The 25,443-nt window shown below is 50.3% G+C and overlaps 1 protein-coding gene across 5 annotated transcripts in view; it reads left to right on the plus strand.

Annotated features, from left to right (window-relative positions):
- The first annotated feature begins 2,618 nt into the window (after window positions 1-2,618).
- The window catches only part of RAB44 (RAB44, member RAS oncogene family), a 34,108-nt gene continuing 11,283 nt past the window's right edge, over window positions 2,619-25,443 (plus strand). For 3 of the 5 annotated variants that reach the window (XM_023624846.2, XM_070244484.1, XM_070244485.1), the window contains exons 1-8: window positions 2,619-2,746; window positions 10,763-10,977; window positions 18,494-18,605; window positions 20,202-20,376; window positions 21,400-21,546; window positions 22,193-22,283; window positions 22,665-22,760; window positions 24,773-24,960. In XM_023624846.2, coding sequence (XP_023480614.2) covers window positions 10,774-10,977; window positions 18,494-18,605; window positions 20,202-20,376; window positions 21,400-21,546; window positions 22,193-22,283; window positions 22,665-22,760; window positions 24,773-24,960 — 1,013 coding nt within the window. In that variant the 5' untranslated portion in view covers window positions 2,619-2,746; window positions 10,763-10,773. Of the gene's footprint in view, window positions 2,747-6,674; window positions 6,803-10,762; window positions 10,978-18,493; window positions 18,606-20,201; window positions 20,377-21,399; window positions 21,547-22,192; window positions 22,284-22,664; window positions 22,761-24,772; window positions 24,961-25,443 lie in introns of those variants that run through there. The other 2 variants (XM_023624847.2, XM_023624845.2) reach the window with 2 other exon arrangements.

Genomic DNA, 25,443 nt, shown 5'->3' on the forward strand with positions numbered 1-25,443 from the left:
ACATATTTCCAGCAAAAGACATGTTTATAGCAGCATTATTCTTACCAGACCCAAACCGGAAACAACCCAACTGTCCATAACAGAAGAATAGATACGCAAATGGTGATATATGTATGTAGTGGAATACTGTACAGCCTGAAAAAGAACAAAGTACTGTTACATGCATGTTCTGATGATCTATTTATAGCTAATCACCTCAAGACTTAGTGGCTGAAAACAATAATCATTTATTTGCTCTCAATTCTGCCATTTGGGTGAGAACTACTTTTGAAATGCTGAATAATTCCTTGCTGTACAGGGCTTGGCTTCGCTCCAGCGCCCTAGTGGTCTGAGATAAGACTCTCCCATCGGGGCTTTTCAGAGAACCCCCCACACTGTCTGCTCATCTCCCGTGGATGTTCCTAGTACGTGGGATATGCTGGGTCATAAGTCCCAAGCGCTGTGCCCTAGCCTGGACCTGTTGCAGAGCTTTTCTCTGGACTCTGCTCAAACATGGCAGCTTCCCGAGTCACCCAATAAACGGGCTGGAGAAGTGTTTAGTAAACGGCCTCCAGAGTCCAAATTGGCCTGCCAGTGCTGTGCCTCTTTTTGGTGGTAGGATGTCCACGGTATGTCCTTCCCCATAGAGGGAATATCCCATCATGCCCCAGTTCATTTGACTGCTGAAAACTTAACTAACGTGATGGGTTTCAGAATTTTTGTAGGGAATGTCAACATGACCCACTTTTTTTTTTTTTTTTTTTAAGATTGGCACCTGAGCTAACATCTGCTGCCAATCTGTTTTTGTTCTTCTTCCTTCTCCCCAAAGCCCCCCAGTACATAGTTGTATATCCTAGTTGTGAGTGCCTCTGGTTGTGCTGTGTGGGCTGCTGCCTCAGCATAGCTTGCTAGTTGGTGGCATGTGCTCGCCTGGGATCCGAACCAGCGAAAACCCGGGCCGCTGAAGCGGAGCATGAGAACTTAGCCGCTCCGCCACGGGGTCGGCCTCCGAACATGACCCACTGTTGATCCCCTTTCCTGATATGGGTTGGAAAGAAAATATTGGCTATATTATTAGCTTCTTACAGTCAGAGGCGTGTAGACTATTCTAGTAACAATACCATATCTGATATAAGGGCTGCAATTAGGGCCACCACGTGGATAACCATCGATCACCACGCTTCGTTTCACCTTCACAGGAGTAGTCTGGGGTGGATGGCATGGGGACATGATGAGGACCATCTTGCAGCCTTTACGTCTTTGCGGGTGGCTCTGGTCTCTGCAGTTCCACCTGGGATGCAGTATTGCTTCTGACCTACTATCTTGGCTAGTGGAGTAATTTTAAAGGCTCCTGCTTGGTCCTCTTTCCCATAGATTAGGGAACCAATGTGAGAGTTCTGTCAACTGCTGAGTAAACCCATCCCAATTTGCACTCAGGGACGAGGAAATAGCCACAGACCCATGGGACCCATTCATCACCTGGCCTCGTGTGTCCCCTACTCTACGAGGGGGTTATAATGGTATTTGGGGTCATCTGGTACCAGTGTAAACTCAGACTCTGTATCCAACCGACCTCAAAAGATCTGGTTGTTCCCTTTTCCCCAGGTGGTTTACTTGGGAGGTGGTTCCTGGAAGCCCAAGGAGAGTGGCAAGTGGGAGAAAGGAAAGGAAAAAGCCAATAAAGGTGTTGGTGAGCAGTTCTTCTGTTGCAGCTGGGACCTAAATCCACTAGAGGTCTGAGGAGAGCATGTGGAACATGCCCCAGAATTGTCCCTCTGGGGCACTTGCCTAGCTACCTCTGGGGTACTTAACTCCCACCGCCATCCATTGCAAGCCCAGGCTGCTCCTCACGGGCGGAGCAAGTTCCCGTGAGCTGGAGAAAACCAGGACTCTCTCATTTGAGGTGAGAAGCTGCATCCCTGCCAGGAACTAATTACCAAATCTTCGGGTGAACACAGAGGCTGTCGGGAACGTGGCTGGGGCATCAGCAGTGCTGCTGTAACCACCCTTCAGCCAGCCTACTGCCCAGGTGAGCATGTTGGCAGAAATCACCGTAGCTTCCACCTGGTGCACAGGAATGTGAGTTCCATGGCGGGGGGTGGTGGGGAAGGGGAGGTGGAGGAGTGGAGCGGGGGCTGGGGTGGTCTTTGCCTATTTTGTTGCTGCTGTATCCCAGCACATAGTAGGTGTTCAATAAATGTTTGTTGAATGAATGAATGATTCACCATGGCTTGAATCTCCTTCCTGATCCGAGCGCTTATCTCCCAAGCCCCACCCTAGGCCCCAGCCTGGACCCTATCCCATACTATCCCAGCTCCCAGGTCACTTGACATCACTTGACAGTCAGTCTGGCACATGAACCAGGCCATCTGCCCATCGGTAGGATGGAGAAGTTGGAGATTCTCTAACTCAGTTTCCTTTCTTTTAACAACCACAAAAATAACAACGGCTCACGTTGATTATCACCTGCCTAACGTCGTTCCAAATGCTCCCTATGGTTTATAGCATTTCATCCTTACAACAAACCTATGAGGTGGGCCCTTGTATGGCCTCTATTTACAGATGAGAAACTGAGGGAGCAAGCCCTTCAGCCCCGTGCCTGAAGTCACGCCCCTAGGAAGTGGTGGGGAGCAGGATATCCACGCTGCCCTGCTCGTGACCCAGGTCACACCGCCTCCTCGATCAGCCAGAAAGGGGAAGTGCCTCGCCCAGCCTCTACAAGGGGGCGCGAAGAGGAGGCTGCCGGACCATCTCCTGCGTCTTTAAGGTAACCTAGGTTTTCTCAATCTTATGTAAAGTGTGCTGTACAAATGCAACTTCAGAGCAAGCTCCCTGCCTGGTTCCCTGCACGACTGCCAGCCTCCTAAGCTCCATCTAGAGGTGGTTTAGAGCCGGCAGCTGGAGGCAGGGGACCCAGGCCTCCTGGTTTGAGCCCCCCGCTCCCACCACTGCACCCCAGCACAGCGCATCTTGCCTCAGGGGCACTAAACCATGAAGTGAAGTCAAGCATCTTTAGGGAATTGAAAATTCGTGAGTGTGAAAACTTTCCCATTCATAAACTGTCTGGCTGTCTTTGATCCTTGTTCATTAACTCAGTGCTTGTAAAATTTAGTTTCTGAGCTCAGTGTTTTTAAATCTGGCGAGACGAGATTTTAAAACTAGCTCCACTGTTTCCAAAAAGGAAACTTTCTGGATCTGACTTTTTTCCTAGCACTTGCTGCTGACCTCGTGCCAGTTGGCTCTGGGGCGGGTTTCTCCCCTGGGGCTGGTGCAGAGGGCAGGCCGGCCGGGATCTCACCGCCCCCAGACTCCGCTCGGGGCACTCTGAGGGCTGTGCACCCTCTCCCGGGCTCTCCCGGCCTCTTTTATTTCTGTGGTTAGGAGGATAAGGGGCACATGACCGGGGAGTGCCTTGAGATCCTTGGGCTGGGTCTGGAAATCCAACCTCGCTGTGTTCCCAGAGAAGTGGAGAGAGTCCCGAGCTGGAGAGACAAAGTTCTGGATTTGCTGTATTTGCCCAAACCCAGCAGCAAACGCTGCTGGCCCTACTCTCAGAATTTATCCAGGGTCCAGGCACCTCTGGTCACCACCTCCAGTGCTGCCTCCTGTCCGAGCCATCGCTTCTCGTCTGGATTATTCTGACAGCCCCCTCACGGTCTCCCTGCTCCTGCCTTTACCTCGTACAGTCTATTCTCCACAAGGAAAGCAGCCAGGGGATCCTTTTAAAACCTACGCTGGATTGTGTCATCCTCCAGTGGCTTCTATCTCACGGTAGAAACCCAGGTCCTTACACGGCCAACAGGTCGTACTCTTACCTCTGACTTCATCTCCACCTGCCCTCCATTCCCTGCTCCAGCCACACTGGTCTCCTCACTGTTCCTCAAACACACAAAGCCTGCTCCTGCCTCAGGGCCTTTGCACTCACTGTGCCTTCTCCCTGAACACTCTTCTTTCAGGTCTTCTTCCTTGTATACTCTATTCCACTATCACCTCCTCAGACAGGCTTCCCCCAGACTACCCATCTAAATACACTTCCCACCATTCTATCCCTTCACCCTGATTTACACCTCTTCATAGCACTACGTTACATATGGATTTTTTATGTCTTTTTCCCCCCATTTTTGTATTCTCAGTACCTAGCACAGTGTCCGGCACATATTAGGTGCTCAATAAATAATTGTTGACTGAAACAATGAATGCCTTATTTGGTTAAATAAAGTCACAGAAACTCTCTGAGTATCAATTTTCCAGTGGTAAAAAAAAAAGGGGTGAAAGGATGGTTGGTTGTGAGAATGTGTGTTTATTTAGAAATTAAATTTATTACTTTTGAAAACTTTGTTTTGAAATAATTTCAGACATACAGAAAAGTTGCAAAAATAGTAAAATAATTCCCATATACCCTTCCCCACCAGTCGTTGAATGTCACCATAATTTTACCATGTTTCCTTCATTATTCTCTCTCTGAATACGTACAAATTATTCTCAGATTTAATTTTGAATGGGTAATGTATAAAGATGGCACATCTTCTCCATCCTTCTCCGTTCCAACACTTTTTCTCCTCAGCCCTACTGCTACCAGCTTCTTGGCTCTTCCGTCAGAAATATTCTATGCATTTACAAACAGATATGAATACCCATGCATTTATATAGCATTAATTTCATCCACACACATACAATTTTTTCTTCACGCAAAGCATACTACGTTCACTGTTTCCCACCTTATTTTTTTCATTCAACAACATATTTAGAAAGCCATTCCATATCGATCCACCTGGATCTTTCTCATTTTTCTTCACAGTTGCATAGTAGGTCGATATGTGGACGGATCAGAGCTCATTCAACCAGCTCCCTGTTGATGGAAACTTAGGTGGTTTCCAGTCCTTTGCCGCCACAGACAATGCTGTGATGAATGTCCTTTCATATCATCATTTTTTACATCACCTGTGGGACGAATGACTGGAAGTGAAATTGTTGAGTGAAAAGCTTTTAGCCTTCTAAATGCTGATAGACATCACCGCATTGCTTTTCATGAACGGTTTACCAGTTTATGTTCTAACCAACAATGTGTGCAAGTGTTTTCCCACATCCTTTATAACATAGGCTGTTATTTTTTTTTAAATCGTGTCAGTTGGATAACTTAAAATGATATCTCATTGTAGTTACAATTTTTATTTCTTTTATTATGAGTGAAGATTAACCTTTTTTTCACGTGTTGAAGAGCAATTGATGTTTTCCCCCATGCATTGTCTATTCACACATGGTGCCAATTTCTCTAATGCATTATTGATTTTTCAATGATCTGTAGGAACTCATGATATAAGGAGGAAATTAGCTTATTTTCTGTGATATGGGAATATTTTTTCACAATTCGTTTGCCCTTTGATTTGTCAATGGTGACTTTTTTTTTGCTACTCAGTCTTTTTTTTTTAATTTTAAAATTTCTGTATAGCAGAATATCTCAATTTTTTATGGCTTCTAATGCTTTGTGATACACCTGGAAAGGCCTTGCCTGCTCCAAGATTATTTTAAAATTATCCCATGACCCCTTATGGCATTTGTGCAAACATACACAAAAGTAGAGCGAGGGATGGAATGAGCCAGTGGTTCCCCCACCAGCTTCACCAGAAACCAGAACCAGGCCAGGGCCTGTGTATTATTTGGTCTGTGTCCGGCTCCTTCCCCACATCCCTTGATTATTTTGAAGCAAATTCCAAACGGTATATAATTGTATGATTTTTATTATTATTATTTTTTTGGTGAGGAAGATTGGCCCTGAGCTCGCATCTGTTGCTAATCTTCCTCTTTTTGCTTGAGGAAGATTGTCACTGAGCTAACATCTGTGCCGGTCTTCTACTTTATGTGGGAGGGTGCCACAGCGTGGCTCCATGAGCGGTGCTAGGTCCGTGCCTGGGATCCGAACCTTCAAACTCTGGGCCACCAAAGTGGAACCTGTGTACTTAACCACTACACCATCCAGCTGACCTCCAACTGTAAGATGTTTTCAATACTTAAACTTTTGATCCACCCGTAATTATTTTAGAGTTAGACCTCCACCTTGGTTTTTGCAGATACCTAGCCCATTCTCCCGGTTGTTCAATGAAGAAACCATCTTTTCTCACTGATTTGAAGTGTCACCCTTATCAAACGCTAAATTCCCACATATGTTTGAGTCTATTTCTTTATTGTGTACCATTGTTTTGTCCACTTAGCTTCACGCTCCAGTACCACACAGTTCTGATAGTCGCAGCTCTACGAGACGCTTTGGTATTAGGTTTGACTATTCTGTAGAAGACGACTTGGGTGTCAGCCTCCCCTGGTCTTCCAAGCCGCTGTCAGAGAGTGAGGACCTGAGGTCAGACCCGGGGTGCAGTTACCTCAGCTTGTTCTGTCCCCGGCTTTAGCCATAACTGTGCCCATCAACGCTCCAGCTGGGATGAGGCGTGGCATCGCCCTGGCAACCAGAGAGTGGGATCTGAGTCCTAGCTTTGCCGCTGAGGGCTGGGTGACCTTGAGACTTCTACCTCACCCTTTGGAGTCTCTGCTCAGAAGGGCCTCCCTCCCGTCTCCAGCAGCTCCAAGATTCTAGGGCGAGGGGGCCTTGGGAGTACCAGGCAGCATTGTGAAAGGATAAACAGTGGTCACTTCTACAGGAAGTCCCATAGATTAACACAGGAGATCTGCTCTCTGGGGAACGGAAAGAGTGGTTGGGCAAGAGACAAGACAGTTAACAGCTCCACAGCTCGTGGGCACCTTGGGGCAGTGGCTGCCTCATCACGAGGCCAGGAGGCACGGGTCTGCAGGCACAGCTGGGAGCCTTCAAGAGGTGGGAGCCACCCGGGGTTGCAATACTTCTTTTCTGTGGAGGGGTGAGGCTTGGGGAGGGAGCAGCGGTCCCTGTCCAGCTCCTGTGACAAGGCTGTGGGTTTGGTCTAGTGCATGGTCTGCGTGGTCTGGTGGAGGGCACCGGGGCATGAGGCTGGGGTCGATTACCGACCCTTCAGTGGTTGTGTGACCTTGGGCAAGTCTCCTGGCGTCTCAGAGCCTCAGTTTTTCTGTCACGTTAGTGAGGGGAAGAGAGAGGGGAAGCAGACCAGAACAAGGCAGTAGGTGGTCTCTCAGACCAGCCAACTGGACAGTTGGATTCTGTAACCGTTGCCATTACGTGCAGTTGCTGGAGTAAGTGGGATGGAGAGCAGACCCAGGTCCTCGCCCATTCGTGAGAGAATGATGGCCCTGGGGAAGCCAGAGGTGCCTGTGGAGTGTATTGCACTCCTGCCACTGACGCCCACCCCCCTCTTGTGTGCTCTGCACTTCCTGACCTGCGGTGCCCACTCTCCCACCCAGATCCCGCGAGCCCCCGGCAGGGAGCCGGGCCTGCAGACGCCCGGGAGGGGATCTGCTTGCTCTATTGTTTGGCTTCAAGCTTCATATGATTTCTGGGGAACATGGGGAGAGGCGGCAGTGCTGAGGGGTGTGCGTGTATGTGTCCCTGGTCACAAGGGGGCTTCTGGCTGTTAAGGGGGTGAGATAGCGATGATCCGGTCAGGGGAGTATGGCAGAGGAGGGGCGTGACGGGGTGCCCCCGCTGGCTCACTCAGAGGGCTGCTGTTCTGAGTGACTCTGAGGGGGCAGGGTCCTTTGGGCATGCCGTGAGAGGTGTCACATCCGACTGTGAGAGAGCTGCCCGTGAGGGAGTGGTGGGCGACGGCTGACTGAGTGGGAGCCGGCTGAGGAGGGAGGGCGTGTGTGTGTGTGTGTGTGTGGGTGGGTGGGTGGGTGGGTGGGTGTGGTGCACGTACAGGTGTGTGAGGATTGACTGAAGGATGTCTCCACTCTCTCTGCATGGCCATGCCTGGCCTCGAAGGGGGCACAGACTGTGTTTAAGATGTTCTGTGAGGCCGTGAGGGGGAGCACACCACACCTGGCTGACGGTGACAGGATCTTCGAGGCAGTGCTGGTGGTGGGACACCCGCCTTCCTGCCCCAGGCCTCCTGACAGGCAAGGAGGGGCCACTGAGTGACCCTCCAGGGAAAGAAAGACAGGCTGGCTAACGGGGCAGATGCTGAGGCCCGTGACAGCATGGGGGCTGGCCAAGATGTCCAGAAGGCGCCGCTTTCTTACAAAGTGCCAGGGGACTGCTGGAAATGGGCAAGGAGGCACAGCTCAGCCAGGAACTCCTCGAAAGGGATGTCGAGAGTGTCCCATGTCCTGGGATACAGCCACACAGGATTTATTTCAGGATTCTAGTTTCCTTTACTTGTGGGAGCCTGACAGACTCAGCGACATGGCACCCACGTCACAGGAGACTCTTCCCCTAGTGCTTTGGTTCTAGAAACTTCCGCACTGGGGATCTTATCTCGCTGCCTCGCGTGTGTTATCTCCATCAGCAAAAGTACAGGGGAAACTTCTTCTAAGTCTCACAACCCTGCTCTGCCCTGCTCCAGCGAGGCCTTTTGTGCTCCCACAGAGGAGCCCCTGTTCAGGAAGTGGTCTTGGGGGAAGTCCCTCCCATGACAAACCGGGAGAGTGGATCTGGTGCCACCACCGCTGCTGATGTCGTGGCTTGGGCCTCCATCCCTCAGTTTCCTCATCTGTCAAGTGGGGATAAATCATATCTGTACAGAACCTAACTTTTATGACGCTCAAATGGAATTTCACCCTCATCCGTGCTGTCACCACCATTGTCGGGGCACCTTTGCCCAGCGGTCACTCTGTGCATGGCAGAGCCAGGAGTAGTGTACATGGATCATGAGTTAACAGACCACATGTGCCGAGCGCCACCTGTGTGCGAGGCACCGGTCTCAGCACATGGGATGGAGCAGCGATCGGAAGAATAAACTCCCTACTCACAGGAGAATTGCGTTTCAGTAAGAGGAGACGGAAATTTACAAAATAAACGAATAAGGTGACAAGTGCTAAGAGACCGTAAAGCCAGAAAGGGAGGTGGACCGTGCTGGGGAACGGGAGGTGGCGTTTCAACAGCAATTATCTCGTTTAATCCTCATGGCAACCTTGTGGTCAGTATGCGCCTCATGTTCCAGTGGGGAAACTGAGGCACAGGGACATTGAGCGACTTGCCCAAGGTTGCACAGCTAGCGAGCGGCAGGCCTGGGAGACGCAGAGGTCTGTCTGACTCCAGAGCACCGACTGGAAGTCCTGGGCCTCCTTTTCCACATCTGGGTGTCGGGAGGGTGGGATGGACTGCCAGGAGAAAGGGGCACCTTGTCCTAATTCAACTGAGGGGACCCCATGTATCGTGGCAGGCCCGCTTACCACTTCACCGGCATTCAGCTGGTGCTCGCTAACTGCTTGACACTTAAGTGAGTGCTAGATCTCGGGAAGGGTTTGGGCAGAAGGAAGGCTTCTCAGAAGAGGTGTGTTGGTAATGGCTCTTTGCGGGGAAGAGGTCCTGGTTTGCAGCATCAGCCGGTTCTCGTGGTGTGAGTGCTCCCCGGTGCTGATTCCAGCCACTCGGGGAGGAGGGAGGAGCACAGGTGGCCTCGAGAGCACCTAGGCTCTGGCTCCAGGACACACTGCAGTTTTACATCTGTGATCTCAGAGACGGAGAGAAGGAGAGAAACAGAGAGACAGAACAGACAGGAAGAAAGAGAGACACAAAGACTGGTGGAGAGAGATTCTACTTCACTTTAAAGTTTAGGGGCCTCCCCAGGGTGAGGGGTTTCTTCATTCAAGTCCTAGGCAACCTCTGGGAGGGAACTTGCCCGAGGCGAGGCGACCTATGGGCTCTAGTCCCCTGCAATGAGCCCATCATCCCTGAAGCAGAGCTCCCAGACTCCTCTACTCAGCCTGTCTGTGATCTTTGGCTCCAATGGGGGCCTTGTTCCCGTTGCCTCAGTTCCTTTGCACCTGCTGTTCACTGCTTTTAAATCCTGCCTGCCTCCTTTAGAGCTTGGCTCAAGTCCTCTGACCTGCAGGAAGCTGCCTGACTGTGTGCACATTAAGCCCCTTCCACTCCGTACAGTTTTCTGTACCCCAGACTTAGTCCCCCCAGGGCAGGCCCAGACTCTACCCCTTCCAGGCTCCACCTCCCTTTTTCCTGGCCTGGGGACTCACCTGGACAAATCCTTATCCATCAAAATCCTTATCAATTGACTGACCTAAGACCTTCAGTGACAAATGAAAGAACCTCAATTAATGAATTGGACAACCCTTGCTTGAGCACCTACTGTGTGCTAAGGAGCTGGGAGCAATTTGGACCAAGGCATACGGTGACATCCATAGGGGGAGCCCGGAACATCATGAGGCCACAGACAAGGGGGCACTGAACCCTGCTTGAAGTGTGGGGGTGGCTGCAAGGAAGGCTTCTTGGAGGAGGAGGCCTCTAAGGTGAGGGAGGAAAAGGTATCAGCTAGACAAGGGGGTGAGAGAATTGGGGTGGTTTGGGGCAACACAAGCAAGGGTGGGAGGGAATCTGAGATTCCAGGAACAGTGTGTGGTTCAGAAGGGTTGACGTGGACCGTGAGGATGTGGGGGTAGACCCCGGCCGGCACAGGGCTCTCTCATATGACGGCTGGAGAAGACTTGTGACAGTTGAGGATTCCAGGCAGAGGGAATAGAGGGCGAAGGCCCTGAGCAGGATGTGCTGGAGGCCATGGTGGTGGTGGTGGGACGGGGGACAGGGGGGCGTCAAGTCAGAGAGTCCAGCACGGTCTGATCAGGCAGGGCTGCGTCCGCCGTGGTGACGGGGCGCTGGGGGAGGCTGGCAGCAGGGAGTGGCTCTGCTCAGCAGCCCAGTGCCCCCTCATGTCTCCTCTGTCCCCAGGCCAAAGCAGCATGGAGAGTGAGAGAGTGCCCCGAAAAGGCCGGAAGCTGGGCTCCAGCCGCCGGCGCCAGATTCGAGAGCTGGCTGATGGCCAGGATGCCCCCGTGGCCCCAGAGACAGAGTCCTGGTCCTCCCAGGCAGCTGCAGAACTGCAGGGCTTTTTCAAGGACTGTGGTGCCAAGGAAAGGGGCTTTGTCACCCGAGAGGACCTGGCGGTGAGTCTAAGACCCCCTCCCACCCCTGAATCCCTTTTCTACAGCCTTCTGAGAACTCCTATCCCAGGAAGGCAGGGCTTGCCTGCTCCTTCCCCTTCTCTCTTCTAAAATTTGCTGTCAGAAAAGACCAGGAATTTGTTTATACTAACGTGTAAATGACTGATAAGGCTTTATGTGTCACTCTCTTCCGGAAACACTAGCATTTTAACAAAGGAAAGGACTTTAAGCCAAAGAGGTAACTTGCAAATGCTATAATTCTAGGTCCATTGAGTAGGAAAGTTTATCTTGGAGAGCAGTTAGAGCCCTGGAAATCAAACGATGTTGACGACTGATGAGTCTTTAGTTTTTCCTCATTCCCTGCAAAGGGGCCTCCGTGGGTTGCTGGTCTCCCTGGGCCTGCCGTCTCCACGCTCCAGACTTTGTCCTTCCCCCATCAACACTGACTCTCCTTACATTCCACCCTCAGGGACACAACAAAGTACAAAGAGCTGATGTTAAAATATAATTTTCAAAAGGGTTAAGAAAAAAAACAAGGACTGTTGAGTACACTTATCCAAGGTCTTATCTAATTAGTTATTGTTATTAATTAATGAGAGAACCAGTAACATGTTGTGACAGGTTCAAGAGCATTTGAGAAGCAGGATTTTTAGGGGCCATTTGAGACAAGAGCGTTAGGATAAGATCACTGAGTTCAACTTTAAAAATGGCTAATGTCCAACTGGCCGTAAATCTTTGGGGTTATCTGTTCTACTAGACGAAAATTCTTCTCATGTCTTCTGGACAAAAATCTACAAGTTAACAAGTAACTTCAGTAAGTCTGGGACTTTTAATTAAAGGTAAACAATGAAATGAACTGAGTGAATTCCTCCGGTCTAGACAACGCCTGGGTAGTCTTTACCCCCATATATTATTTAAAAGATGTGCTGCCTTATTTCCAAGTTTCAGATAATTTTTCTTTGATCATAAATAACCTCCAGAGTTTCTTCTTGCTATAAAAAAGGCTGGTCTCGTTGGGTTTGGCTTGACCATTTCCATAAGGGCAGGGAGGGTGTAAATGAAACAGCGGGGCCTCCTTGAGCTTACTCTGCAAACCTGGGCTTTCGAAGTGTTGAGCCATTTTAGCTTCTGTTCAGAAGGTTTCTTAGGGAATCTCAGGTTGGACTTTTAAAACCTCTATTTGCTCTTTTATCTAGAGTGACCACCTCTCCCAGTTTGCCTGGAGGGCACCTGGGATGTGGCACTTTCACTGCTAAAACTGGGAAGGTCTTGGGCAAACTGGGGTGGGTTGGCCACCCTACTTCTCGCCTAAGGTGAGGAAACCACGCCCAGGACTCTCTCTCCGCCAGCTTTCACCCATAGCACCTGTAAATGTGAGTGACTGCCTCTCTTCTTGAGGTTCTCACTTTTTCTAAGGTCCCTCTCCTGCCCAGAAGTGGCCTTCCTTATCTCCTGGTCCAGCCACCCTGCTGGGAGGGCTTTGCAGGCATCGGCTCCATGGGTGTTCCTTACAGTGGACATGTCCCACCCGATTAAACGAGAATTATTCCCCAGTATGACACTCCAGTTACACAATTGATTTATCCAACTATAGCCCAGCTAGAGGGAGGGCAGATTCTCACTGAGCTTGTGTAAAGAACTATATTGCCACGGACCCTGTGTAAATAACTATATTGCCATGAAATTATATTGCCAGTAAAAGTATTGGTTTCTAAAGCAGGAGAGGGTCAGTAAGATTCAGATACCATTTAAAATGTTTAATTTCAGTTTACAAAAGCATAATCTACTAAACCAAAGGTTAGAGACAGCTCAAGAAGACAAAGAACTTCCTTATAGATCCATAAAAATAGAACAATAAAAAATAATGCCAACTATATTCCCAACAAATAACCACAACTAGATTTCCTCGAATCATTCTTTCAGTTCCATGTAATTAATTCCTGTTCCGCCGGATCTTGGGTGAGCTGGCTGTTTCTGGACTCAAAGAGACCCAGAAACTGTCAGTCGGCTAGCTCAATCTGAAAGTCAGCTAGTGTCAGCTCAGAATTGTGTATCTGAGGGAAGCATCAGTAGTTCGTAGAACCTGGTACCGGCCTTTCCCACAAAGTTTTGAGGCTGTCCTTTGTGGAAGACAGAAACTGTGGCCTGCAGCTTTCAGCTGAGCCCTCAGGCAAGTGTAGGAAACAGAAACTTATTTAGTAACGAGACTGAAAGGCTGTGGTTATTTATGACAGTAACCAATAATATCAGAGTGGAAGAGAGTAAAGTTCCCCATTGGGATACAGTACATCCCTAGTTCATAATGGTTTGATCAGTGTTTCCCCTGAAGACAAGAACAAATTAGGAATGGCAGAGGTGTTGAAAGATCTCTAGGGCCTTTCCATAAAGCATGTAATTTCTGAAATATTTATATTAATAGCATTTACCTGTGTAAGCTTACCCTAGGAAAGGCTGAAAATCTCTTCTGATTTGACGGTTCTTCCTATAATGCTCTTTTGTTTTTTGAACTCAAGTCATGTTTAATACCAGATTTCGTTACAGGTTAAAAGTCTGAGTTTTTGTTTTCTTCCCCATGCAACAAATATCACAAGATTTTTCTTTATTGAGAATGATCAGTTTCTCATCTTTTAGGAGCAGGTGTTAAACACAACTGTCTTAATTAATCTTAATGAACTTTTAAAATACATTATAAGTTATCTATATTGTCCAAAAGAACTTCAGAAATATTTTAGCTTCAAGGGTTTGAAGTAAGAATTTCCCTATAATTTTTGAAAATCATTTTTTTCATATGTTTTTAAATTGAGGTATAATTGACATAAGCTTATATTAGTTTCAGGTGTACAATGTAATGATTTCATATTTGTATGTTGCAAAATGATCACCCCAGTAAGTCCAGTTAACATCTGTTACCATACATAGTTACAAATTTTTTTTCCTCGTGACTAGAACTTTCAAGAGCCACTCTCCTAGCTACTTTCAAATACGCCATAAAACATTGTTGGCTGTAGTCACCATGCTGTCTATCACATCCCCACGACTTATTCATTTTATAACTGGAAACTTGTTCCTTTTGATCCCCTACACCCATTTTTGCCCATTCCCACCCTCCGCCTCAGCCAGCCACCAGTCTGTTCTTTATATCCATGAGCTCGATTTTTTTTGTTAGATTCTACATATAAGTGAGATCATATGGTATTTCTGTCTTTTTCTGTCTGACTTATTTTGCATAGCATAATGCCCTCAAGGGCCATCATGTTGTCGCAAATTGCAAGACTTCATTCTTTTTTTATGGCTGAATAATATTTCATGGTATATATATATATATATATATACACTACATTTTCTTTATCCATTCATCCTTCGATGGACATTTGTTTCCAAATCTTGGCTGCTGTAAATAATGCTGAAATGAACATGGGGGTGTATATATCTTTTTGAATTAGTGTTTTTGTTTTCTCCAAGAAAATACCCAGAAGGATTGCTGGATTATATGGTAGTTCTATTTTTAATTTTTTGAGGAGTCTCCATAATGTTTTCCATAGTGGCTGCACCAATTTACATTCTCACCAACAGTGCACAAGGGTTCCCTTTTCTCCACATCCTTGTCAACATTTGTTATTTCTTGCCCATGATGCTCCTATAATAGTGATGAGGTATTTAATAAATATAGAGAAAGATATCTTGAAATTTTTATTTTTTTTTCCTGAATTTATTGTCTGATATTGGGCAGGCAAAATCAAAAGAGCTACCAGAGAAGATTTGGGCACTAGATTAAGATAAGATCATGAGGGGCCGGCCCAGTGGTGCAGCGGTTAAGTGCGCATGTTCCGCTTTGGCGGCCCGGGGTTCGCCGCTTCAGATCTGGGGTGCAGACATGGCACCGCTTGACAACCCATGCTGTGGTTGGCATCCCACATATAAAGTAGAGGAAGATGGGCACAGATGTTAGCTCACAGCCAGTCTTCCTCAGCAAAAAGAGGAGGATTGGCAGATGTTAGCTCAGGGCTAATCTTCCTCAAAAAAAAAAGAAAAAAAAGATAGGATCATGGGAGTTTCAGAAATATTACTTGATTACCTATTTAATCAAAGTGACAATCAAATAAAATATTTTGAAATAAACATAGAAGAAGTTAACAGGATTGCAAGGATATTTAGCTCTTTCATAAGAGAGATGCCTTAGCTTTTTATTTTTTAAAAAATTAGAACATGATAAAGCCAAACAAAGCAGAGAAAATTGTTCTGTTGACATATGAAATCAGTTATCTGGGCAACTTACACAGAAGATAAATAGTAACCTCTTTTGAACGCTTGCTAAGAGTGCTAAGATCAATTTATCATTTTAATAGAGATGGAGCCAAATTCTAGCTTTGCATTAACATAACATATGGCAGTAAAAGTTCCACAGGCTTTTTTTTTTTAATTCATTTTTAAACTCATCAAGACTGAGCCAAATTTGGCAAAATGTTAACCTATTTCAGAGCTTATTTTCAGATTAGGTGTAATAAAACAAGGTGAATAACGTGCCCTCTCAGCAAAGCCTCCACAACTCTACGTCCATTCTGCTTTTGCCTTTTTATCCTTTTTCATGTTCAGAAACAACCAGACACTTAAGACAAAACCACTCCCCTTGTCCCTGGGAAGGCAGAACAGCGTCCCATTTCGCCTGCAGACACAGCTGCGTTTGTCCGCCGCTGCTGTTCCCAGGATAGGCTCCAGCATCCGTAGTGATTACAACTTTTACAAAGCAATTAACTTCTATTTCACAGAAAGAACTGGGGGGGAAGCAACTGAGAACTGTCTGTCTTGCACAAGCATTTCAGCAGACTAGCAGAGCTCACAAACACACAAAACACAGCTTTCTACAGTCACACGTGTACCGTGCACAACTTTTTAAAAAAATTGTGATAAAATACACACAACGTAAAATTTGCTATTTTAACCATTCTTATGTGTAGAGTTCAGTGGCATTAAATAGATTCACGTTGTTGTACAGTCGTCACTGCCATCCATCTCCGGAAGTTTTCGTCTTACCCCGCTGCAGCTCTGTCCCCACGAAAGCTAACTCTCCTTCTCCCGTGTCCTCGTCCCCTGGTAGCTTCCGTTCTACTTTCTGTCTCTATGCATCTGACCCCTCTAGGGACCTCATGTAAGTGGATTCATCCAGTGTTTGTCTTTTTGTGACCAGCTTATTTCATTTAGCATCATGTCCTTAAAGTTCATCCACATCGTAGCAAACCTCGGAATTCCCTTCCTCGTTAAGACTGAATAATATTCCATTATATGTATGTAACACATTTTGCGTATCCTTTCATCTGTTGACGGACACTTGGGTTGCTTCCGTGTTTTTGTTGTTGTGAATATTGCTGCTGCGAACATGGGTGTGCAAACAGCTACTCGAGTCCCTGCTTTCCTTTGCACAACTATTTAAAGTGGCAAAAATGAATTCACTTGTTAACATGACCAAAAGATATAGCTGCTCTCTAGCGTGTAAAAGTAAGAAGTAAAAGGATATAAACTTAAAATTATGCTTAGCAATCAATGTTTCAGTATTAAACTTTTCCTAGAAATTATCCAGGTAGCCAAAAATAATTTATTAATTAACTTAACATTCAGTTTTTTCAAGTTACCTAAGGACCCTGGAAACTGTGTTTAAGGTGACACACTACAAAATTTAAGTACTGTTGATGTAAAATTTGTTAGAATAATGAATCAATTTAGTTGAACACAAATTTACATCTTTATAACCTTAAACATTATGTAAGGATAATGTTGACTTATTTGATCAGTAAGACAAAATGAAGAGAATAGGAATTCTGATTAACTAGCTCCTTTACAAAAAACAAATCGATATTTTATTAAAAAAAAAGAAGGTATAATTGTGTTATACTTAAGGCAGAGAAAGCACAAATGGCTATTATTTGTGTTTTATCAACTAGAACTATTAAGCCACTCTAATTTGTCTAAAAATTCACTTTAATTACGTGAACATAGCTCCTTAAAGGCTTTTCGAGCTAACACTTTCTTGTGAGAGGGATTAAAAACAAACATCTAGCACATTTAAGGCATTAGAAGTTGGGTTTCTGTATTTTCAGTGATTTGGGGGGCTATTAGTTTCTATAAGCACTTATTTGTCTCAACAAACCAATCGGCACAGCACCCCTTTAAGAGACGGAGTCCGCCGTTATTAATGCCCTCCACATAATATTTCACACTCCCAGTGAGAGTTAAAGGTCTCTCTGAATCACAGACATGTAGACACACACAGATGTAGAGAGTCTGGCTTCATTGCTATGACTCCAAGCCGCAGGTCAAAAGCGAACCCAGAAACACAGGAACTCGCCAATCCAGATCTCAGAGAACTGTTCTTCCCGGAAGGACAGAATTCTTAACTGATCTGAGGTCGCACCTAGAAAAACAAACACCACCAGCCGCCAACAAAAAATTCCAAACCAGACTTTCTGTTGTCTCTCAACCAACAGACCTCGGTCTCTATCATTCAGCCAAAGGTGAGACCATAAAAATCAAATTCCACATCATTGCTGCCACCAAAAACAAAAACACAAAATCAGCAAAAACAAAACAAAAAATGAGAGAAACAGAGAGCGCACAGACTTAAAGTCCTACTGCTTGGAATGCTTTCTAAGTGCCACACAGCGCCGGGGCTCGCAGAGCCCGTGGAGGGCACTTCTCCAGCAATGCCGTTGACTTGTTCTGACAGCAGAGTCCCCTGGGGCATCTCCACGGGACCTCCAAAACTGATGAAGCATCATCTCCACAAAGGTCAGATCACGACCTGGGACAAACGTAAAATGGATCCATCCCGAAGATTTTATTTAACTCGTTAATTAATGAGAGATGTTATGAATGGTTGGAAGAGCATTTAAAAACCCAGGTAATTCAACAAAGACATGTTAGAATCAGGTTGCTGGGTTAGAGTTCCCCAAGCTGGTTAATGTCCAACGGGCCATAAATCTTTGGGGTTATCTGTGCCATCAGACAAACATTATTTACATCTCTCCTGGACGAAATCTACAAGCTGACATGTGACTTTATTTAGTCTGGGACCTTTAATCAGTCCTGTCAGATGAAGCAGTACACAGCTATAGTCTAGAAAATGCTTGGGTGGCCTTTGCCCCAGGAGGGTACTGCAACGACATGCTGTCCACCTTTTGGACTTATTTTTGAGTTCCAGATGACTTTTGCACACCGATAAACACATTCTGGGGAGGATCAGCTGCTGTCCTTTATTAGGGTCCTAAAGGGATGAGACCCAGGAGAGAGTTTTGATGCTGGATGGAGGAAGGGGAAAGATTGGAGGAAGTTCGAGGCTCTGCTGAGAGGGCTGTCTTGCATGGGGTCCGGGAGCCTCAGGGGCAGGCCCTGAGTCAGGGTCTGGGTGGGATTCCAAAACTGGGGAGAAGGGAAGTGGGGATGGCTGAAGACAAACCCCTCTTTTTTTGAGGGTGGCCCAGAGCTTTCCCCGGTGGGAACAGCCACTCAGCTCCCCCCTTCCTTCCAGGTGGCCAAGTTCAGCTTCCTGGGCAGCGAGGAGGAGCCTGGGATGATCTTCGACTGGGTGGACGTGGAGCGGAAGGGACGCCTCTCCCTCGAAGAATTCAGCTCTGGGCTCCGTATGTCTGTCCCGGGAGGGTGTCTGGGGACGTGCCGCACTGCCAGGAGTCCCCTGCACTGTGCCCAGCACAGGGCGAGGCTGGGCTGACAGGAAAGTCAAGAGTGACACCTTACTAGCTAGAGGACCTTCAAACACCCCCTGGAGCAGATGCTAATTCGGATTACTGTGGAGATAAGGATGCTAAACCTGGGTGGGGACGTCAGTTGGTTCGAGGCAGAGCGGAGCCTTAAGACTGTAGCTCAGGAGACCTGCTCGCTTCCTTTCCCAACAGTGAGGGCAGTTCATTGGCTGGCGGCTCCCCTGGGCATCCCCCTCCTCCAGAGAGGCCTCCAGGCTTGCTTTCTAAGCAAGGAATTCCAGGCCCCAGGGAGCAGCAGAGGGTGATATTTAGGGGATGAGGGTTTCCCAGGCCCTTAAGACCCACTGGGCAGGGCCACTCCAAAACCTGCTTCTCAAGACAGACCCGAAGGGACCCAGAGAGACCAAGGCCAGCAGTGCACAAAGCTCCCACTGGTCTCCATGGGGAGATCTTCCGGCCCAGGGAGGGGAAGGTGTGGTGGCCTTGCAGAGACCCTGCAAAGCACAGTTCAGCCTAAACGTCTGCAAAGCCATCCAGAGTTCTCAGGTCTGCTGAGCCTCCAGAATCTGAGGGACAACAGAGGGGGAGGCCAGGAATCAGCATTCACAGGTCGGGGCAACCCCAGGAGCCAGTCGCTCCAGTTCTGGTGATTGAGAAGCTGGGAGTAGGGAGGGAGACTTGGGGCCTGGAACCAGGGGGTCAGGGCCAGGCAGGGAAGGGCAGAGGGAACAGTGTTGTCCATGTAGCCCTAAGGGGCCGTCTTCACATCTGTAGCCAGTCATGCCCACCACACCAGGGCCTTTCCGATGCCTGTGGAACAAAGTCCAAATCCTTGCCCCAGGCCCACAGGCAGCACCATCCAGACTCGCCACCCTCTGCAGCTCCCTTGGGGCTGTTCACCCCTTCCTGTGTGCCAGTCTGGCTCCTACCACAGGGCCTTTGCATGTGTTGCCCTCTCTGCCTGCAGTGCACTTCCCTAGAAATCCACATGGCTTGCTCCTTCTTGTTATTCACATCTCAATTTCATGTCACCTCCTCGGGACACTCCTGACCGCCTCCGCTGAAGTAGACCCTGTCCAATCCCACAATGGAAATTACCCTGTTTATTTCTTTAGCTCACTTAACAAATTTATTTTTTAAATATGTCCTTTCTCAGCCATCACTAGAATGTCAGCTCCACCAGGGCAGGGATTTTGGCCACTTTTGTCCCCAGCACATAGTAGATGCTCAATAAATATCCCTTGACTGAGGGAATGAAAAATCTGTTGGCTACCATGGAGCTGCTGTGTGACATCCAGCAAGTCTCTTGGCCTCTCTGGGCTTGAGGTGTTCAGCTGTAAAATGGGTACCTTGTCTACCTTGAGTCGACTCCCAAGGTTGATGTGAGGAACCTATGAACACGGCCCTGTGTAAATGTGATTGACACAGATAGAATTACTCCCTCAAGGGCTGGAGCAGGGGCGGGGCCTGGGCCTAACCCTACTCTGCTCCCTTCTCTCTCCCTCTGTCTCACAGAGAACATCTTTGGCTCCAGCCCGAGAACCCACAGGCTCCGCAGAAGGAGGCCACTGACGTCCCAGCAAAGATCCCTGGCCAGCAGCCTCCCAGCGCTGGAAGAGGCTGACCCAGAGGAGAAGGCAGCCTTCTTTGCCTTCATGCAGCAGCTGGGGGCCGGCCACTTACTTCCTGAGTAAGGCCAGCTCCGTGTATGGTGGGGGGCAAGCGCTCACCTGGACACAGAGCCCAGGTGGGAGCTGCCAGGCCGAGCTGGGTGCACATCCTGATTCAGCCCCTTGTTAGCTGTGTGACCTTGGGCAAGCTACTGAACCTCTGATTCTGTTTCCCCTGCAGAAGGAGTGTAAGAGCTGTGGGATTAAACGCAGCCGTGTGTGTGTGGGATGCCCGACTGGCCCCAAGCAGCCCTTCCCACCCCGCTGCCCCCTCTCTGTCCTGTCCTGTGGGATCACGCCCCAGAACACCCCCTAATAATCCGGGGGTGGGCAGGTCTGGAGACAGGAGAGCATTCTTCAGACTGTCGCAGTCTCTGGGCTCATGGACTTCACTCCTGCTCAGAAAAGAGGGGCCCCGCTGTGTCTGATAGAGCCAGCGAGGGAAGCACCCTCACCGCTTCTGGGGGAGGCAGGGCTCCTGGGGCAAGCAGGGCGGGACTTGGGGTGTAGGCTGGCAGGGCGTGCGGTGGGGTGCCACTGACTCGCTTGGCAGCTCGGCCTGGCTCCACCCTCTGGCGTCTGTCTTCGTGACTTAAATCTGCACGAAAGTTGCGTTTATTGAGCACCAACCTTGTGCCAGGCCCCGTGCTGGGGCTTTCACTGGGCGTGTCTCTCGTTCTCCAGCCACCTCGCTGGGCAGGTGTCAGCCCCCCCATTTTACAAGTAAGCCCAGAGGGGGCATGCAACTTGCGAAGGTCACACTGCTACAGAGTGGGAGAAGAGAGAAGGCAGGTGGAAGCCCCGGGCCATCAAGTCCCCCTACCCCACAATTAATCACCAAACAATGGAGACAAAGTGTTGTGGGGATTCAAGAAGGGAGAGGGCGCATCTGGGAAAGGATCCTGGAGGAGGCGGCCTTTGAATTGCGCCTTGAAGGGTGTCAATAGATCTTTGTGGCCCAGGTGCCCAAGTTTCTTGGAGTGGCGTCCCTCCGCTTCTCCATCCCGCCTTATATCTCAACTCTGGCCGTCTTCCCTCCCCAGGCAGGCGGAGATCTGGCAGCTGTGGGGGAAGCTGCGGCAGGAGGAGCCCCAGCTGGCAGGCAACCTGGAGGGCTTTCTGGCCAAGATGACCAGCCGCCTGCAGGAGGCTCGGGCCGACAAGGAGGCTCTGGAGCTGAGCCTGAGGAAGTGAGTGGGGCGCCCCGCCGGTGTCTGGTGCACAGTGGGTGCTCTTCACGTCTTCGTTGAATCTTAATTGAATTCCTTCAGCTTCAGAAGAGTGGAGGCCAGGGGTCCACAGCAGGGCCTGGGAGCGGGGTGGGGCAGAGCTGAGCTGGAAGAAGGGGCTTCTTAGGGGACCCGCTGGGGAGAACTGCGTTGGGCCTTTCGCAGAAAGGGAATGGAAAGTGTGCCTTGGGGCAGGGCCACTGCGGCACCACATGCTGGGGGCCCTGCTCACAAAGGTTATAATGCATGTGGTGACCCTGGGGTTGGCATGGGTGCAGCCCTGCCAGGAGGTCTGAGTTATGGGGCTAGGGGAATGGTGACAGCAGTAAGTGGGGACAGAGTGAAGGGGCGACGGAGACCATGTGATAGGGCCAGGGGAGCCACTATCCTGGTGATGGTTGCAGGAGCTGGTGTGACTAATGTCAAAGCCGTGTGAGTCAGGGCGCTATTACTGGGATGACTGTTCTCAGGGCGACAGGGTTCAGTGACCGCTGGCAGAGCGAGGTGGGCAGTAGGGTGGACTCCAAACCCAGGCCCAGGCCACCCCTGCCGGCAGCAGAGTCCCAGGGTGCTGATGCGCTGGCCGGCCCCCCTCCACCCCTTGCAGGCGGGACTCTGACCACCACCGTGAGGTCCAGCAGCTCTACGAGGAGATGGAGCAGCAGATCCGGCGGGAGAAGCAGCAGCTGCAGGCGGAGGTGGGCTCCCCCCCAGCTCTCCCCTCCCCTCCCCGACCCCTCTGCTGGCAGAGCTGCGCGCTGGGCGCGCGTCCTCTCACTCCCTGACCAGCTCGCTCCTCTGAGAGGTGGGGTGGGGTGCTGAGCCTTGGCCCCCCTGCCCATCTCAGCCGGGTCTTGCTGTGTCCCCCGGAGCCAGTCCTTCTGATCTCTGGGCCTCAGTCTCCTTGTTGCCACAATCCAGGCCTGAGCCAGGGAAGTTGTCCCAAGACCCCTCCTTGCTGGGGCATCCTGGACCCTGCACCCCGGGCACGGGTGGAGGCAAAGTGTGGGGAGGGCCGGCCACGCCCAGCTGGGTCTTGGAGTCTGTGGGGCAGGGGCTGAGCCCTCTCTGCTCCCCAGAGCGACTCCCGGGACCTGGCCCTCAGCTCCCAGATGCAGGAGGCCCTGGAGGCCAAGGAGCGCGAGGTGCAGCGGCTGACTGAGGACCAGAGGGAGGTGAGTGACAGGCTGAGGACCAGAGGGAGGTGAGTGACAGGCTTCCCCAGGGGCCCAACCTCTGAGGATTCGCAGACCCTGACACCATCTCCTGGGACCTACCGTGAACGCTCGCTGATTCCGACTGGATAAGTCAGCCTGAAGCCACCAGTCCCGCCCTGAGGGTCCACTGGGCTGGTTGGGCACCCGTATGAGAATAGCCCCTGGGAAAGAGGTGTCCTGGGCCCTTTTCTGCCGTGAGGCCAGGTAGCACAGCGGGAGCCCTGGGACTTGAGTCAGCAGGTCCCTGCTGTTCCTTAGGAGCCAGGCAGATCTGAGGAAATAACTTGGCTTGTCTTGGCCTTAGTTTCTCCACCTGTAAAATGGGAACAGCCACGTCTGCTGTGCCTTCCCGGCTAGCTGTGTCAGACGAGGCAATAAACGGGAAAACACTTTGGAACAGGAAAGCACAGCAAGCGCGAGGTCTCAGCGTTGGCGAGGCTGGGCAATAGAGTGGTTCCACTCTCGTCTCTTCCGTCAGCTGAGTGACCCTGGGCGGGTTTTCAAGCTCTCCGAGCCTTGGTTTCCTCATCAGAGAAGTGGAAATCAGAACTCCTGCCTTGGAAGGCTGTTGTGAGGACTAGAGATACTATATTTGGGGACCTAGGATGGTGCCTGGCGCATAGTAGTTTCTTTATACATCACAGTCATTACTGTCTCTGAAGCTGACCTAGCTTCCCGGTCAGAAGAGCTGCTGCCCCGACACCCCAGGTGTCGTCGCCTGCGGTCACTTCCAGTTGGCCCTGTGGTCACTTCCAGTTGGCCCTGTGGCTGAGTCTTTGGGTCTGAGGCCCCTCCCTGCTGTCCTTCCTTCCTCAACTTCCAGACCGCTGACTGTGGTAAAACCCCCATCTGTTGTGACCAGGACAGCCAGCATCCCCTGAGCCCTGGACAAGGTGCCCAGAGCCTTCCCCACCACGGCTGTGGCTGGCTCTGCCACCTGGTCTCGCCCTCCCGACACGGGCTGACTTCCCAGGTGCCTCTGCTGCAGCTGCCCCTTGGAAATGGGGGCGGGCCCCCTCTGCCCAGGGAGGAGGGCTGGGCCTTCCTCACGGGGCCATTTCATCCTGTACCCTGGGGATGTGAAGCCTCTCCCCCCAGGCCATTCATTCCTTTACCCAACAACTATTTATGATGCTCCTACTGTGTGCCAGGCACTGTCCTAGGTTCTGAGGAACCTGATCGACACAAACCTCTGCCCATGGAGTGATTGTCTAGTCACAGAAATGGATGATAAAATAAGCAAATAAAATCTAGAACAGATTAGCTAGTGGAAGTGCTAAGGAGAATAAAGTAGAGCAGGGCAGGGGGATCGAAGGACTTTGATAGGAGAGTCACGAAGACTCACTGACATGATGACCTGGAGTAAAGACCAGAAGGAGGTGATTAGCAGGCCATGTGACATCTGGGGGAAGGGTAGTCCAGGCAGAGAGGACAGTGGGTGCAAAGGCCCTGAGGTGGGCATGTGATATGAATGTTCAAGGAACAGCAGGGGACCTGGGGGCTGGAGCCGACTGAGGGAGAGGAGCTCAGGGACGTCACAGGGGTCAGGTGGGGGAGGCTGCAAGGCCCTGGAGGCCATTGGGAGGACTTTGCCGGCCACTCCACCGAGTCAGGCAGCTCTCTGTCTCCGAGTCCTGTGACTTGCTGTTGGATCAGGAGCTCCCTGCAGACCACTTGGCGCTTGGAGATGAGCGGCCATAACAGCTCTGAGCAGAGGGTGGCGTGCTCCCGTTTACGTTCGGGCCTGGTGGTACTGGCAGTTTTATCCTTACACAGGCCCCTCTCTCCTCCCCACCCTGACAATTCCAATGTCGCTCCCGGGGGGAGGTAATGGGGCTAACTAGGCCACTGAGGGGTGACCCCTCTCCCAATCCTATGCTTTAAACTGGGTGTCCGGGAGCCTGGAGTCTCTGCCCACAATGGCCCGGAGGGCATGGGGCCTCTCTCTCCCCCACCCTGCACCCCCGCAGCTGGAGGCCCAGCTCCGCCACCTCAGCAGCTCTCACCAGGCGGCCAGCTCCGAGAACCAGCAGCTTCGGGAGGCCGAGCGCGACCTGGCTGGGCAGCTGGAGGAGGTGCGGGGGCAGCTGCAGGTGACCCAAGGGCGCCTGAACACCGCCAGGAGCTGCGTGTCCTGGCAGATGGAGGAGGACCCGAGGCAAGTGGCTGCCATGCCTGGGCGGAGGCCGAGGCCCGGGGCTTCCTGGAAGAAGAAGGAAGCTCTGAGTTCTCTGAGGCTCTGGTCAGCCCCAGGACACAATCTCCCTCCTTAAACCTCACAACCCTGCCAGGCTGGGATTATCATGCTCATTTCTCAGACAAAGAATTTTGAGGCATGGAGAGGGGAAAGTTGTGTGCCCAAGATCACACAGATGGGATTCAGATACACACCCCCCCCGCCCCCCCACACGGGTGTAGCGCAGTGCTGGATCCCCGGCAGGCACTCACTCTACTTGTTAAACTCAGAGGAGTGGGATGGGCCAGAACGGTCAGGGAAGGCTTCCTGGAGGAGGTGAGGCTTCATATAAGCCTTGAAGATGGAGCAGGATTGGATGAGGGGGAGGCATGGGGAGCACGGGTCTGGTGAGAAGGATGGTCTGCCCAAAGCCTGGGAGGGCGGGCCAACCTGCAGGTGTGCAAA

Source organism: Equus caballus, chromosome 20 (genome assembly GCF_041296265.1).
Source record: "Equus caballus isolate H_3958 breed thoroughbred chromosome 20, TB-T2T, whole genome shotgun sequence".
Classification (NCBI taxonomy): Eukaryota; Metazoa; Chordata; class Mammalia; order Perissodactyla; family Equidae; genus Equus; species Equus caballus.